We start from the raw sequence: 17,243 nt of genomic DNA, 5'->3' as shown, positions 1-17,243 counted from the left end.
TTACTTTTTTTCATAGTCTTGTATTGGAGGCAGTTTTTCTAAAGTTATTTTTAAAGGATTTTTTAAAAACAAAATTCCATCCTCTGTGTCAAATCCTATGCTTGTAGTGATTGAGAGGCCTTGGGATGAAAATCAGCAATTTGAAATGACCTGCAGTGGCAGACAGTAAACACATTGGTATCCCACAGATGAAGTTTTAAGACATCACACAATTCCCTGAAAGACAGATTTTGCTGCAACCTGCTAGAACTTTGCTTCCTGGCCTTCAGTTCTTTGTAGGCTTGCCATTAAAAGATACAGTTTTGGACTCTAAGACTGTAAAGAATTATGCAAATGTGAGGTTACTTTAGGTGAGCTATTGGAGGTAAATAATTGTAAGTCATTAGAGACCAAATTTCCTTATTAGAACATTGAGGCAAGTGAGACCTGGACAAGTGAGATGATGGCCAATCTTCAACAGTGAGTGACTAAGGTCACCAGGACTACTTTCAGGAATACCTAGGGATTCTTTATCCTTGGTTTGTTGTTGTTGTTAAGTGCCATCGAGTCGGTTCTGACCCATAGCGACTCTATACAGGGTTTCTGAGGCTGTAAATCTTTACGGGAGCAGAAAGCCTCATCTTTCTCCCACAGAACTGCTGAGCTTATGGTTCACAGCCTGATTCGTAACCACTACGCTACCAGAGCTCCTTGGTTTAAAGATACACAAATCCTTGATTTGTACAGATTTCATTTGGCAGGCCCCTTTGAAATTTAACCATATATTACTCATATTTTATAACTTTAATAGCTGTAAGGAAAATAATGTTAACAATAATATTAGTCAAACCTGATTCTGAGTTTCTCCAGAAAAACCACTTCTTTTGAGCTTTAGCTAGGTGGTTTGCTTTTTCACTTATTTTAGACATTTTAACTCCTCACAGATTCAGGGCACCTAAGTCCCTGGTCCTGTCCACAGCTGAGCCTGTTTTTTGTTGCAGATCGCTTCTAGAGACAAGAAAGGCTGTGATGGAGCATAGTCCAGAAAAGCAGTTGAGATAGAATGTTTTAGGATTCTTGATTCTCATTGTTAAGTGCCAAGTTGGTTCCAACTCAACTGTTTTGTGTAGTGTTTCTGAGGAATGGGTTGTGGGTTTGAACCACCAAACTTGTGGTTAGCAGTCCAGTATTTATCCTACAGGGCCACACCAGGACTCTTGGTTCTCAGTGAAGGCAAGAAAAACAAACTTACAGCCCATTTAGAAGCTAGTTTCTCTTAGGACTCAGAGAAATCAATGTGGTGAAGAATAGGTCCTTTGGAATTAGACATTTGTGTTCACATTCTGATTCCATTACTACATGAGTGACCTTGGGGAAGTTATTTAACCTGAGTCTTGGTTCCTAATCAGTACAAAGAGGTTAACATCTGTTTGGGACTGCTTTGAGGCTTTAAGGAAAATATATATAAAGCACAATGCCTTTTATAGAGTAAGTACTTAATGCATGGTAACTAGTGTCTCTGGGCAGTACACAGTTAATTTGCCCGATTGATAACAAAGTTTGGGATGCAAGTTCACCCAGAGGCACCCTGGGGATCTACTGCAGAACAGGCCGTTGAAAACCTTGCGGAGCAGAGATGCTCTGCCATACATGGGGGTGCAATGAGTTGGAGCCAACTAGTGATGGGTAATGTTATCATGGATCAAGTTTCAGAGTGTGCCTGCCTTATAGCTTTTAAGAAGTCAGTGGTTAATTGTGAAGTCACCATAATTTAATTCCTTATTATATGGTTTCCTTTGATGTTTACCTTTGGTTAATTTGGTTTTGAGTAACCTAATAAAAAATGACTTGGCAATGGCCTACCTGACTAGTCAGCATTCAATAACTATTTATTCTAGGTGCAATTCTGATGTTACGAAATGTAGCACTGACCAACAACAAAATTCACATCATCACGGGGCTTATAGTGTAGTGGAAAGATGTAGATGATGCATCATAGGCATAACAAATGGGTATATGGGAGTGCAGTGGCATCATAGCATAAGCACTGGACTATGAAGCACAAGGACCACTGTTCAAGTCCACCAGCCAGCCCCTCCTCGGGAGAAAGATGAGACTTTCTGCTCCCATGAAAATGTAAAGCCTCAGATACCCCATCCAGGGTCGCTATGAATTGGAACTGACTTGAACAAACAGTTTATAGTACGTTACAAAAGTTGTAACTGCTATTGACAAAAATGAAGAAGATAATGACTGGGAACGTCAGGGCCAGGGGAGATGAAATTTAAATGTGGTTAAGAGTCAGCCTCATGGAAAATGAGAACCATGTAAATATAAAGTCTAGAGAACAGCCAGCTCCAAAGCCCAGTGTGGGGAACACACTTGGTGTATCTGAGGAATAACAAGGCTACTATGTACTGAGAGGAGCGAATGGGAAATTGTGGGAGCTGTCATCTCAGGTTTCCCAGTGTCCAGATCATAGAAGATTTGAGAAGCCTTTGTAATAGCCTTGGCTTCTATTTGAAAAAAATGGAGCTCTTAGAGGGTTCAAGTAGGGTGATATGAACTGAGACATTTTAGCATCTCTCTGGCTGCTGTGAGGGTAGCCAGGAGTTAAGAGTGGAAGTAGGGGGCTGGCCCAACAACAGAGGGATCTTGGACCAGGGAGATAGTAGTGGAGGTGGTGCAAAGAGGTCAGAGTGGATATGCTTGGAAGGAACCGATTTGCTGATAGACTGGGTGTGGGCTATATAAGAGAAGGACTTGTCAAGAATGACTTCACAGTTTTGGGCCTGAGCAACCATTAACTGAGGTGGGGCATATATGATTGAAGCATGCTTGCACATACGTGTTCACGTTAGTTACTAAATTATTAGACATCTTTATTAGACATCTAGAAGTATAGTACGGAGTCCTGAATGGGCTGCTGAAAACTACAAAGTTGGTGGTTCAAACCCACCAGCCACACCTTGGAAACCCTATACAGGTCTGCTGTGAGTCGGAACTGACTTGATGGCACTTAACAACAAGAAGTGACATGGTGGCCTAAACTGCTAACCACAAGGTTGATGATTCAAACCCACCAACCTTTCTGTGGAAGACAGACGAGGCTCTCTGCTCCCATAAAGATTTACAGTCTCAGAAACCCTAAGAAGTTCTCTGTCTACAGATAGGGTCACTGTCAGTCACATTAACCCAATGGCAGGGGGTCTGGGTTTAGTTTTGGTTTTCATAGATGACAAGGCAGCCTGGAGTCCAGAAAAGAGGTCCAGGTTAAAGATACCAAGTTAGGAGTCACTTTCATAAAGATCCCATTTTAAAGCCAGCAGGCCATAAGACCAACAAGGGAATGCATATAGATGGAAAAAGAAAAGGCAGGCTCTGGGACATGCTAACATTGAGAGAGGTGAATAAGGAGGAACCAACAAATAAACCAAGGAGCTGTCAATGAAAAAAGACAAAAACCGAGAGTGTCATGTGTCCTTGAAACTAGCAAGGAAATGATTTCAGAAAGAGAGTCACCAGTGTGTCAATTGCTACTTAATTGGGAGAATACTATGATTATGCACTGCCATTTAGCTACATGGATATATCATGGGCGATCTTGACATGAGCACTTCACTGGGCAAATAAATATCTGGCCCTTGTGAGTTTCATAAAGAATAGGCAAAGAGGGACTGGAGAGATGTCCTCTCTCAAGTACTGCTATTCTAAGGGTCAAAAAGAGGGTATTTTTTGATTGTTGTAATCAAGATGTAGAGTAAGAGCATGCTTGTAAGCTTGAAGTGTTTGTCCCAGCTGTGAAAGGGAAATTGTGATGAGGAGAAAGGAGAAGTTGCTAACCAGTGCTGCCCTGAAACGACCCACCAAGATGGAAACAGAGGATTTGTTCATCCCTTACAACAGATCACACGGTCTTCAGATGAGTAGATGTACATACCCAAGGAATAAACAGCACATTTCATTTCCTCACTGAGAAAAGAATTTAATGCTATTACCTAAAGGAATTAGGCAAGGAGAAGGAATTTTTAAATGTCTATTCTGTAGATGGCAAACAACACTAGGTGACTTAGTAAAGAGCACACACGGAGTACACGGAAAACAAATACTTGGCTGGAGGATAAAAATCTTGATGATTGGGAATATCTAACAATGTCCTAAAAAGATCTTTTCAGAGTTGCCTTTACTCATATCCTTAAGTTCTCACATGTTTATAGGTTCAGGTCTAATGTCACACAGCAACTACTTTTTTACATTAAGATATACAGGTGTCACCTTCACTCAATTTACAAAAAGCTTAGAATCACATATACATTTCATGGATATACATATATTTATATACATATATATACACATATACATACATATATACACATATATACACATATACATACATATATATACATACATACACATATATATATACACACATATATATACATACACACACATGTATATGTATATATATACACACACACACACACACACATATGTATGGTTGTTGTTAAGTGCCATTGAGTCGATTCCGACCCGTAGCGACCCTGTATAGGATTTCCGAGGAGCAGCTGGTGAGCTTGAACCGCTGACCTTGCGGTTCAAACAGCTTTGCAGTCTGGCTCATTAACCCACAGCGCCACACCAGGACTCCATATATATCTATGGTAGTGTAGTGGATTATGAGCTGGGCTGCTAGCCTAAAGATCAGTAGTTTGAATCTACTAGTAGCTTAACTGGAGAAAGATGAGGCTTCCTGCTAAGTTTACAGCCTCAGAAGCCCTATACGTTGTCATTATAAGTAGGAACCGACTCCACGTCACACAACCACCAATAACCACTATATATATATATATATATATATTTGCTAAATAAATATTTGCTGAATTAGTGATATTTAAACACTTTCAGCAACTAAAACAATGTTGGATATAAATAAATATTTGTTGAGTTAATGACATTTAAATACTTTACTAAGGAGCTCTGGTTGCATAGTGGTTACGAATCAGAATGCTAACCTCAACATCAGCAGTTCAAAACTACCAGCTGTTCCGCGGGAGAAATATGAGGCTTTCTGCTCCCGTAAAGATTTATAGCCTCGGAAACCCTGTACAGGGTCGCTATGGGTTGGAACCGACTCGATGGCACTTAACAATAAACATATATATATATTTCAATCCATTTTCTTGCTTCTTATTTTTTAAACTCATGTCCTCTTTTCTCAAACTATATCTTAACCATCAACTCCCCACCAGCTCCTTCTACCCCGCTCCCATTTGAGGCTCACTGTTCTAGAGACCATAAATATTACAATGCTGAGATTCAGTCAGGGTTATATTCAAGTCTTTGCATTAAATCAAATTTCATGCTACCAGAATCCCAAATGTCCCAAAAGCATAACTGTTGTAGACTCAGGAAGAAAGTTATTAATGGTGATGTTTCAAGAGAAAACTTAGTCTGATAGCCAGATTTAATTTTATTGTACAACTTAATGTAGGAGATTCGTTTTATGATTTTACTAAGTGTAAATCATTGGCTATAATATACAGTCCATAAATTTTTTATCAAATTATGAAGAGCACTGGTCATGTGTCTATATTTTTAAATAAAACTCTTACAAGTACAGAATGGTAAAGATCACAGCTGGTGAATTTAAGAATGCACAAGTTTCTGATATGCAGTTGTGTGCTGTCAAGGCAATTCTGATTCATAGAACCCATAGAGTTTCCAAATCTGTAATCTTTACAGAAGCAGACTGCTAGGTCTTGGCCCTACAGAGCAGCTGGTGGGTTCAAACAGCCGACCTTTCTTTCGGTCAATAGCCAAATGTTTGACCCCTGTGCCAACAGAGCTCCTTTACATCACAAGGTAAGTATAATCATTTATTCTGTTTTAAGACTCAGTCTCTGGATATAATCTGAGTACTAACGTTTATATATGGAGCTCTGGTAGCGTAGTGGTTACGAATCGGGCTGCAAACCTTAAGGTCAGCGGTTCAAAACTACCAGCCGCTCCGCGGGAGAAAAATGAGGCTTTCTACTCCTGTAAAGATTTACACCCTCGGAAACCCTGTACAGGGACGCTATGGGTCGGAACCGACTCAATGGCACTTAACAACAACGTTTATATACAATACCATTCCAATTTAGTGGTATAAGATACTATGTGCTGTCGAGTCGGTTCCTGACTCAAAGCGACCGTGTACAGAGTTTCTGAGGAGTAGCTGTTGAATTTGAACTACCACCTTGCAGTTCAAACCAACCTTGAGGTCAACTGCTTATCTACAGCACCACACCAGGACTCCATTATAGACAGTTGTAGTTGTTAAGTGCCATCAAGTTGGTTCCGACCCATAGTGACCTTGAAAAGGGTTTTCTGAGGAGCAGCTGGTGAGCTTGAACTGCTGACCTTGCAGTTGAAACCGACTTTACAGTCCAGTGCATTAACACACAGTGCCACATCAGTGGTTCTAAAACTTCAACAGGCCAAATGATCTGATGCTTGTTAAACTTCTGTTATACGATGCAACTGTCTCATAAAAAGCCTATAGAAAATTGGTCCACAAAACCCTACTTCTTAAAAATTCCAATTCTGGAGTCAGAGGGCTTGTAACAGAAACCCACTCTGGATAAAAATATTCGGCTTCATCTTTTGGTAGAGTGCTTCTGCTTCCCAAGCTCTCCCAGAAGACATCTGTGGCCTCTGGTGTAAAACGTGCTTTTCCAGAGAGCGGGACATCACAGATGAGGTAGTCACCAAGTACTTTCCCGCCCTGACTTCATCCCTACTGCAGCACTAATTAAATATCAATTTCCCAACCGCAACTCCCAGAAACTTTACTCACAGATTTGGTATTGTAAGATCCACCCTTCCCTGTTAATTTACACTCCTGCCTAGAAAGAATATGAAATGAACAACGCAGAAAAGAGTAGCAAACTTTTTTTTTTTTTTTTTAATGTTTCAGATGTTTTCAAGTGCTTGTCTGTACCCATTAAAAAGACAGGTGGCTTTAACTGCTTCTGAAAATAATTAAATTTGATTTCCCTTATGACTGTCAAATTAAACATAGAAATTATTTTTATTGTCTCTACTTCTATACCTGGTAAAACACTGCCATTAACGCCAGGTTCAATCATTTATTGAGCACCTACTATGTGTAGGGCAGGCTTTTAGAGGTACAAGGGGACTTACATTCTTGTTAGGAAGACAAGGCAAATACAACAAAAGATAACAAGTTATACCACAAGAGGTCCAGAAAGATAGGGGATGGGAGGGAGGAGTCTCAAGCTTTGTCTTCAAGATGAGTCATGAGGAGAGAGGCTATAAAAAGACAGGAGGCAAGAGTGAACCTGAGGAAGGTGCACGACTTGAAGCAGTAAAAGCCAAGCTTAGTTGAGGTACAGCCACCTACAACTTCAAAGTGGGAGACCATAGCCAGAATGAAAAACTCTGAGCCATACTGAAGAAAGCCTCTAATGTCAAGCCAAGGAGTCTGGGATCTGACTGTAGCCAAATAAGAATAGGTGAAGAGTTTCAAACAAAGCTGTACTTTGGGATGAAGCCCTGGTGGCACTGTGGGCCATCCACAAGGTTGGTGGTTCAAAACCACCAGCCACTCCACGGGACAGAGATGAGACTCTCTGCTCCTGTAAAGATGTACAGTCTAGGGTGCTGTGAGTTAGAACGGACTCAAGGACAGTGGGTTTTAATGTGTTACAGAGATGTAGGATTGACAGCAGAGAAGGACCTGGATATTCGGTGATGGGGACCCTGAGAATGGCAGCATTATTTACTAATTTTATAGGCTAACTTCAGAAAATAGTTGTACAAATAAATTGAATTGGGCTACAAATGTTGCATCAAGATTTTTCAGAGGATGCTATTAAAATGAAAATTTGGGGGATGAATGGTATTTTTCCATCTTCCCTAAGTAACTAATTGTTTTGAAGACAAACAGAATATGAAGGGGAAAGTAGTTCTGTACATTTTGTTTACAAAATTTTCCTTTCCATGTCCAATTAATTTGACATTCTGTTTTCAAGCACTGCCCCAAAACTTCTTTGGCCTACTGACAGAAATCTAATTTAAATGAGTTCATTAACTTCAGAAAAAACAAAAATCTAAATATTGGAAACCAGAAAAACACTTACAGTGATCCTGTAAGTGGTCCAGACACCTGTTGTTCTAAATACTAGTCAGTGAGCCACTAATTAGTCACCAGACAAGAAAAGTCTGGGACTCTTCTGCAACTCATCAAACAGTGCATTCCTACAGAAACAGTCTCTCAAACAGCCAGTTAGAGCACCAAAATTTTAAGTGAACTGTAAACAAATACCCCTAATTTATTATAAGTGGCTAGATAGACACAGAATCTTTCAATCTAAAATTTTCCATGATGTTTAGGGCGTGTCAAAGATGACCATTTAGGGTGTTTGTTGTTATTCTTCAGTGCCATCCAATCAGTTCAGACTCACAGCGACCCTGCATAGGGTTGCCAAAGCTATAAATCTTTACAGGAGCAGAAAACCTCATCTTTCTCCTATACAGAGACTGGTAGGCTTGAACCACCAAACTGGTGGTTCACAGTCTAGTGCTTATCCTACAGAGCCACCACACCCCCATCTTGGGTGTATTTATTGTTAAATCCTGGGGAGTTGATTTTGATTCATAACCCGGTTTAGCGTTTCCAAAGCTTTTTGATTTTTGCATGAGCAGAAAGCCTCATTTCTCCCATGGAGCGGTTTGTGGGCTCGAACTGCCAACCTAATGGATCACAGATCAGTGCTTATCCTACAGAGCCACTGCGTTCCCTCTTGGGTGTAACATCCATGTGGAAATAAGAGCACGATTTATGACCCCAATACCAGGCAGGCCTCATTGTAGTATGATTCCTTTATTTGAGCTGTAGGAGGTTTGTTCCTTTACAACTGACTTCTGGAAAACAGCCAGGTCCTAAGAGCTGAGTTTTCATTCCGACCCTCTGATGTTTGTAAAACAAGACTATCTTAGAGCCAGTAAAAACATTAGTGGCGTTGCCACCTTTCCATGCTGAAGAAGAGTCTTTTTAAGAGAATGTGGCTAAGTCGGTGTTTTTATACCAAACCCACTGGCCCCAAGTGTGCATGACACCTAGGGTCACTCGTGGATCTCAACACCTGAGTGCTCTGTAGACACATTGCACTGCCCCCATCCCCCACCAGCACAGCCTACAGGAGGCCCCCACGTTCTAGAGAAATCATAGTCACCTTATTTCCACAACCACAGAAGTCAGGAACACTACTTTCAAGGTGGTTTTCTTGTTTGGAGATCAGTGTGCCTTTCAGCTTTGAACTTTCTGTTCAGAGGTTTAAACCTTCTGTAACATGGTTTAACAAAAGTTCTCCATAACTCAGATTGGTAACATGTAAAATACAGTTCTTTTCATTGATCCTTCTCCCCTTACGGGATGCTAGGTATAGCCTTGGGGTTCTTGGAAGGCAGACAAGCAGGACAGAATTGGCCCCTAATATATGTTAGGCTAAGCACACAGGGATTGAATTAATAAGCTAAATGCTTAGAAAGGATAAAATTCACATCCATGCTAAATATAAACATGCTGGGTAGTATGTATCAGGGGAAAGATTTCCAGAAGTTTCTGTTCTTACAAATGTTTATTTTCCTCTAAATTTATTTTGGTTTTCTTCAGCGCTGTCAAAGTCTTCATTCCCCTTTTTCCAAGCGCTGAGGTTCAAAAAGTCAGTTCTTTACCATAGACTAATCTTCATCGCCTCAACATCTTGTGTGTTGATTTAGTTTCATACGTAAAGATTTATATTAGTTCTGTGAGGGATTTACACATTGAGATATAGAGATTCCTGCATAGATATAAACAAGCTCTTTTGCCTCATCTTACCACTTGACAACACAATTTTAAGTATAATTTACACAGCGGTTCCTTGGTCAAGGTCATTTGCAAGTACAAGTCGGTTTCTGAAGAAATCTTGTTTGGTGGGTGAAGGATCCATTGAGGGGCTCTCATTAGTTTTTTCCCTGTATTCTGATCCACTGGACCTAAAATCTCAGCACACAGATAAAGTACAGGTTGATTTGGTTTTCATTGTTTTCAAATATTTCATCTATCCAAATTGTTTTTGCATTTGTAAAACAGTTGCCTTCTAAATCTGGAATAATTTTTACTTCCCCTGGACTTCCTAACTCAGGGCATGTATACCTGAGATTTGCAGCCAACAAAAAAGAGCTTATTGTCCCCCAGTGCTTTATGGGGACAATTGTGACAACTGTTTCCAGTCCTGAGAATACGACAGTGTAAGTTATTATGAAATAACAAGAAAATAGGGGCGTAAAAGCTCAGCAAAGTTTTTTTTTTTTTTTTTTTAAAGAAAGACCCTGTTTTTAATTCCACCAGGTAACTACTCCACAAATACCAAGGCCCCTAAAATAAAATGGATGGAATTCACTGTTCTCAACCAAGTTTACTGAATTTGGGTGTTACATTACAAACTCTTGCTTTTACTTGTTTTCATGTTTAAACGAAAAATTTATTGAAGTCAACCACACATATATGCTACATTTGGTAGAATGCAGAAATTAGTACAGGAATCATAATCTCAGCCACCACAAAGAAGACCACACCCAATCGACAGTCAACGACTCAAATCAGTTCAATTCGAGGGTGCATTCTTCCTTTATCTTGGTTAAGCCAGTTGGGCAATCCATTCCAGCTCTGCACCTTCTCCAGTCTGTTCATGTCAGAAGTCCCTGGAGGGAGGAGGCTTTCTAGAAATAACCTCTGATAAACTAAGCTGGGACTCTTTGGCTAGCTTAAACTGTGCCAAAATGAGTAAAATCAGCCTAGTGACTAAGAATCAATATCAAAAGGTCTCATGGATGTCATTATGACAGTGATGTTAGCAATGAAGCTCTCTGTCCATAGCTCCCACACAACTGGCCGAGTCCCACATATCCTGAGGCTGATATGCTCTATAGCCACAATAGAAGGGTAATGACCTCTCAAGGTCTTACACTACGGGTCTCAGTTACTGTTCTTAGATCAGTTCATTGGGACTACCAGTTACTGAGTTAATTGGGCAGAATTCAAATGTCCCTTTACATTAGTCAAGAAAAGTAGGAGCCACATGAAGACAAAAATCCTGACATTTGGAAACCTGATGACTGACTAGTTATTTGTACTTTTCACCTGGCTATTTGATGTCTTAGATAGAGCCATAGCTGCCCACCATTCTTTCTACTGCTGGTCAGTAGGGAGCACTTTTCCACTAGATCCCAACAAAAGGAAAAACTTCTACGTCTCAACCCCAATATAGCCGAGTCCTCAAATAAAATGAGATGTGGGTAGGTTGAAAGTCCTCTTCTTAGAGACTCCCCTCCCCCAGAACTCTCCCTGAAACCGCCTCCATCTGACACCCCATCCCCCGCCCAAGATTCCAGGTCTCTTTGGTCTCCCACGGACCTCCAGATCAAATCACCCCTGATTAGTCCAGCTGTGCCTCAAATGTTAGGAAGATGGGTATGTCTGACCTTTTCACTCTTTCCCCATATCCAGAAGACTAAGAAAGTCTCTGGTTTAGGCAGTGGGAAGTAAGGAATACGATTTGACTATTATTTCTTCTGCATTGCTCCCCCAAGTGAGTTACTTATCAAAGTCATTAGTCAAAACTGCCAATCTTCACCTCACATTTCCCCTCTTAACTACGTCTGATCTCTCCAAATCCCAACAGAGCACACTTCGATTGTTCCAACATGCAGCTGTTTAGTGTTTACCTGGAAATGGGAAAGCTTTGATGTCACCACCAGCCCCAAGGACCACAGAAATCTTCACCAGTTGCGTTCCCATTTCTGAAACAAATGCCAAAATCGCCCTGTCTAGTTTTTAAAGTCCACAAACTCAGCTTAGTTTTTTCTTTTTTTCCCTCTTAACTGCTCTGCTCACTAACTGCACCTTCTCTGTGTCCTTTTTAAAATCCAGCATTCTTTATTTTAACTACCCTCTTCATAATCAGACATAACTTATGGCCATCTGAGCACTGGACTCTCCCAAAGTTCTGGCTGTTAAGACTCCGGAGTAACATGCACCTAAACGACTGGAAAAAAACCTGCAGAATCTAGGAGGAAGGGCCAGCATAATTACTTTTATTTCCTTTTTCTTTAAAACAGAAATGACTTTTGAACTTTGGGCATTTTGACAGGGCAGATGTCAGTGGGCACAATAGAGACAGGCTGCCAGTATATTGTGACAAGCTTTTCATGGAAAGAAGGTAAGCGAATAGTCCTGTTAACTTTGCTTCCAACACAATTGACAGAAACAAAGAAAATAGCAAGTGGGTAGGGCATCCAAGAATAGATGTGCTACAAATAAACCTAGAGAGCCGATCTAGAGTTGGGAAAGCAGGAGAATTAGAATGTAATACCACAGACTGCGAACCTTAAGGTCAGCGGTTCGAAACTACCAGCCGCTCCGCGGGAGAAAGATGAGGCTTTCTACTCCCGTAAGGATTTACACCCTCGGAAACCCTGTACAGGGTCGCTATGGGTCGGAACCGACTCGACGGCACTTAACAACAACAACAACAACCACAGACAACTCTGACCTGCGGAGGGTTGGTCCTCTGCCTAGAATGACTGTTCTACGTGAAAGCTTCAGGAGGCATGCACATGGGGAAGTAGGGGTCATCAACAGGGTCACAATTGAGCATTCATGGGATAGCTGCTGAGTGCTATAAATAGCCACTGTGTGCTATAGGTACTGTGGTACCTTTGCATTTGGACTGTCACAAGGCAACGGGAAGGAACTCTTTTGCTTCTTTTTCACCAGACAGAACTTAATGTGCTAGATAAGTATGTTGAAGAGGTTTAGTGATTGAGCAACTTTTGTAATCAGGGATAAGTCATCTAAAATGTTTATCCCTTCAAACATCCCTTTCCACTAAAAATGAAACGGGAAGTGAGGGAGAACTCCAGGCACATAAGAAGGGTTGAGGGACTTGAGAAGGGTTTGAAGGTGGCAGAGAGTAAGGGGAGGATAACATTATCAATGGATTCTTTAGCAGTCCGGCTTTCCATTACAGGGTATGTTCCTCACATGTAAAATAGCTGACAAGAAACCAAATTGGCTGACAATTATATAGGGCCCTATAGAAGAACTCTGTGTATGATTAAGAAAATAGATTTGATGTGATGGCAGACAGGTGGCTGGAACTGTATGGAGACAGACACTGAGGTGTTTAAGTATAAAATGCTAACGAGGAGGAGAACTGGTGAGGAAGTAAGATTAATCATCTGGAAGCCATCGATTTTATCTTCTACTCCCCCTCAAAGTGAGAGGGGGCAAGAGCATGTGCGTTCACCATCTCCACTCCCTCCCCCTAAACTGTCTATGGGATCTTCTTACTCCACGCCCTGGACCCAAGAGTATGCCTTAATCTCAGTGCAAGATTTATATATATATAACGATGAAGTAGCGTTTGCCTCAAACTTCAGGATCGTCTAGGTTTAAGCCTAGGACAGCCTCCATGTAAACCATTCTAAGTGGGATAGTTCAAAGGCAGGTGGATAAAAATTCAGCCCTACATCAGCCTATCACATTGGGCTGTTCCTGGCTTCTAGGAATCCTCATTTAAAAATTTTAAAGTCCCTTAACATTTTCAAACTTTAAGATAATGAAGTCTTCATTCTGATCAATTCTGGAAAGCTTTCAGGGACATGTGGCCTAGTATTTAACCAGGACAAATGTATCTGAGATGAAAACGATCAGAGCATTATCCTCTCCCCCAGATATTCTGGGCATTTTTCAGGGTTTTATTTTATGATGTCAGCTTGGCTCTCCCTTTTGAATCCTCGTGGGTCTGAGCATTCGGCCCTCCCAGCCTCAGAGGGAAGAGAACCCTTTCTCAGACTTTCTGTTGCATCTGGCTCCAGGCCTAGCTTCATCCCGAAGCAGCATTCTGGGTGTGTGGGGCCACCAGCCAAACAAGCCCCTATGGATACAAAAAGTGTGTCAGTGTAGACAGAATTAAGCATCCAGAGAGCTGCAGGGGAGGCAGGCAGCGAGCCCAAAACCTGACACACACAGGTTGCTCTTCTGGCAGCAGTCCATTGGGGCCTGAGGTCAAGCTCTGGTGTAGATCCAGGCCCAACAATCAACCACAAAACAGTCAGAGGGCTTGCTGCTAGCCTAACCTCCCAGCACACAGAAGAGAATGGGCTGAATGGCTCTTTCTAGTTCCTCCCTGTACTTGTCCACATGCACAACTTAAGAGCGCACGTGCCTACATGGCAGGATGGTATCACGTCACCTGTGACTCCTATATATATATAAGTGTCCTGTGTAGAGCATATATGTAAAAAAGGATGCAGAACTAAGAAGAATGCTGTGTTCATCTGAGAAACTCACTGACCTTTCTGTGTTAGGCTTAAGCATCCCTGCCCTTCCTTCTCTACTTCACACAATGGTTTAACTTTCCATGGCCCTTGGATGAAAAACTCAGGAGAAGCTACGCAAGCTGCTGCTTTGTCTTGTGTTAAGTCCCCACCATGGTGCCCTGAACAAAAGACCATCAGCAGACATCACCTGATGGCGCTCAGGTTGTAAGCCGGATCAATAAAGCCAGTAATCTGGTGCCACCTATACTTCCATTCAGAGACAAAGGACGGGGCCTGTATCGGTCGCAGCACTATGATTGATGCAGGAGGGAGTGAGGAACTCATCTATGAGGCAGAACAAGTCAACTAAGGGAATCCATTTTGGCCCTGTATGTAAGAAGCAGCCAAAAAGCAGGAAGAAGACTGAAAGCAAGTAACCAGCATGAATTTGGTACTGTAGGATAAGCACTGGACTGCTAACCACAAGGTGAACAGTTCAAGCCCATCAATGGTCCCATAGAATAATGATGAGGCTGTCTGCTCTGGTAAAGATTTATAGTCTCGGAAACCCTATATATGGTCGCCGTGAGCCAACTTGATGGTAGTGGGTTTTGGATGTGGCTATTGAAAGATAAATTCTGGTCTTCTACATGGTGGGACTTTAAAATTACAGTTCTCAAAGCCTATATTAATTTGTTTCAGGTGTTGAAAAGATGTGATTAAAGGCAATGAAGTCAAGCTACAGATAAATCAAATCTCAGCAATAGAAGGGCCCAGGTTATTATCTTGAGTAACCTCCAGAAAGAATCCTTTCCATAGAATCTCTGACCAGGGTCATTGACCTTCTGCTTAAATAACCAGAATCGCTTCCCTGCTGAGCCACACAACTCCTGTTCCAGGCAACTGAATTAGTAAGCCAAGTATTTCTTCTTGCCCCTGTTCTAGTCTATGTCCTCTGCTTCGTATAGTAGCAGAGCATTTCCAGATCACTCTGATCAATGTGACTTTGTCAAGATTCAACAGCGACACCATTGCTCAGTGCTTTCCAACACTCAGCACACAGCGATACAAATGGCAGTAAGCAAAGAGCAGTTGATTGTTTAGGGAACCCTTAGCCATAGTTTACAAAAGACACACACAGGCTTAAGCAATAATAGCCTTGGGAGTTGAGTCCTCAGGAACCGAAATCATCCCAAGGTCAGACAGGAGAGTTGCTTCTAGGTTCCCCACCACCTCCAAACCTGTCAAAATAGACACTGGCCAAGAAAGATCTATGTCTATGATTCTAGAGAGGGGAAAGCCATTCTTAACTCCTCAGCCCCTGAATAAAGAACGTGGTATCAAGGACCCACCATGGGATGGGCTGCTTTAGTAAAATTGAAAGAGAACTTGCCAATATAGATCTGTGACCCATTGCAAGATTGCTCAGCGTTAAAAGGAATCCTGGTGGGACACTAAAACGTCAGGGGTTTGAATTCACCACCCACTCCACATGAGACAGATGTAGCAGTGCGCTTCTGTAAAGATTACAGCCTTGGAAACTATTGGGCAATCAATCCTATCTGATCTGTATGAGTGAGAATCAACTCAACAACCATGGGTTATTGCTCTCTTTAACAACAGATAGGCAACACTGATCTCAGTATCACCTTCCCCAGGTGATGCAACGACCACGTGCATTCGCCCCCTCTCCGTACCCCCCCCCCCCCACCGCCTCAAATGTCCTCACTCCAGACCTGCCACCGATTCTTCCATTAAGACCCTTATCTAAATCAACTGGTAACTTCTAACTTCCAGAACAAAATGATTGCCCTAGGTTTTGACACTGATCAGCTCCTGTGTAGTCCGGCAGCAATCGTGTCTTTGTTTCCTTTTGTCTTCCATTCTAATACGAAGACTTGTCGACTTGACTTGTACAACAAACTGCAACAATCTCCTCTGCTAAGAGCAACTAGGGAGAGGGGGCGGTAGGAACAGCAGCCTCTCAGAAAGCTGATGGCTGGACTGGAGACTCTATGACCAAAGGGTAATGCTTAAGCTCATGCTGGGTTTGACCCTCTCCCCAGTTTGTAAAACAGTTCTGAAACGTGCTGACCAAAATATCTGGTGGGTGATGTTTCAAAAGACCAAAGCGTCTTAAAGGACCTTTTTTTTTTTTTTTTTTTTTTTTTTTTCCAATCTTTTAGAGTATGGAAACGGCATTAAAGAGAATTTTAACTAGGCTCCACACCAAACCCACTCGTTAAGGAAAAACACTAGCAGAAGACCCCATAAACATGAGTTAGTACTAACTCAGGACCACTATAGATTCCTACAGGCAGAAAAGCTGAGATGTTCTTAAGAAAATGTTCCATGGGGTGGAGGGAGTGAAGGGGGAGGTTCAGATAGGAGCACTCTCTACATCCATTATAATTCGGGATCCCATTCCATTCCTCCCAGTATAAAAGGGATCTGATTGTCACCAGCTCATTTTCCAAGCCACCTCTGCTTACCCCTCTCAGGACACAGAACTTAGGGAAAATGGAAAGGAGGGCTAAAAGACACAAGAGACAGGGGAGACAGCTGAGATTCCTTCTAATTCTAGCAGATTACAATGAGAAACATCTTTACTCAGCAGGATTCGTGGTTACTGGGTTCAGGCACTAAGTTGGAAGCAGTTGTGTGAGACCAGGCTACAGGAGACTTATTTTTAAAAACCTCAAAGGAAATGAGTTACAATGCTGTCTTGTCTAAGGGCTACTCACTTCTTTTTAAAGAGCTTGCGGAAGGAGCTGCGGAAGCCCCCTTTCTGGTCTTGCCTGGGGTTTTGATCGCTGAAAGATGTTTGTTCACTTTCTCTCTCTTCCTTTGGACAGAATCTGGTGGTGTCTTCTAAATGCATCTCCTGAAAA

General features: G+C 41.8%; 1 protein-coding gene across 1 annotated transcript in view; it reads right to left on the bottom strand.

Annotated features, from left to right (window-relative positions):
• Positions 1–9,893: 9,893 nt before the first annotated feature.
• Positions 9,894–17,243, bottom strand: part of ARHGEF33 (Rho guanine nucleotide exchange factor (GEF) 33) — an 85,059-nt gene continuing 77,709 nt past the window's right edge. The window contains exons 14-15 of the mRNA XM_006839457.1: positions 17,097–17,236; positions 9,894–10,023 (exon numbers count right to left, since the gene is read on the bottom strand). Of these exons, the coding sequence (XP_006839520.1) occupies positions 9,894–10,023; positions 17,097–17,236 (270 nt within the window). The remainder of the gene's footprint in view (positions 10,024–17,096; positions 17,237–17,243) is intronic.

This window comes from Chrysochloris asiatica, unplaced genomic scaffold, assembly GCF_000296735.1.
Source record: "Chrysochloris asiatica unplaced genomic scaffold, ChrAsi1.0 scaffold00024, whole genome shotgun sequence".
Classification (NCBI taxonomy): Eukaryota; Metazoa; Chordata; class Mammalia; order Afrosoricida; family Chrysochloridae; genus Chrysochloris; species Chrysochloris asiatica.
The sequence above is the reverse complement of the archived record's forward strand: the minus strand, read 5'-3'. Positions and strand labels throughout refer to the sequence as shown.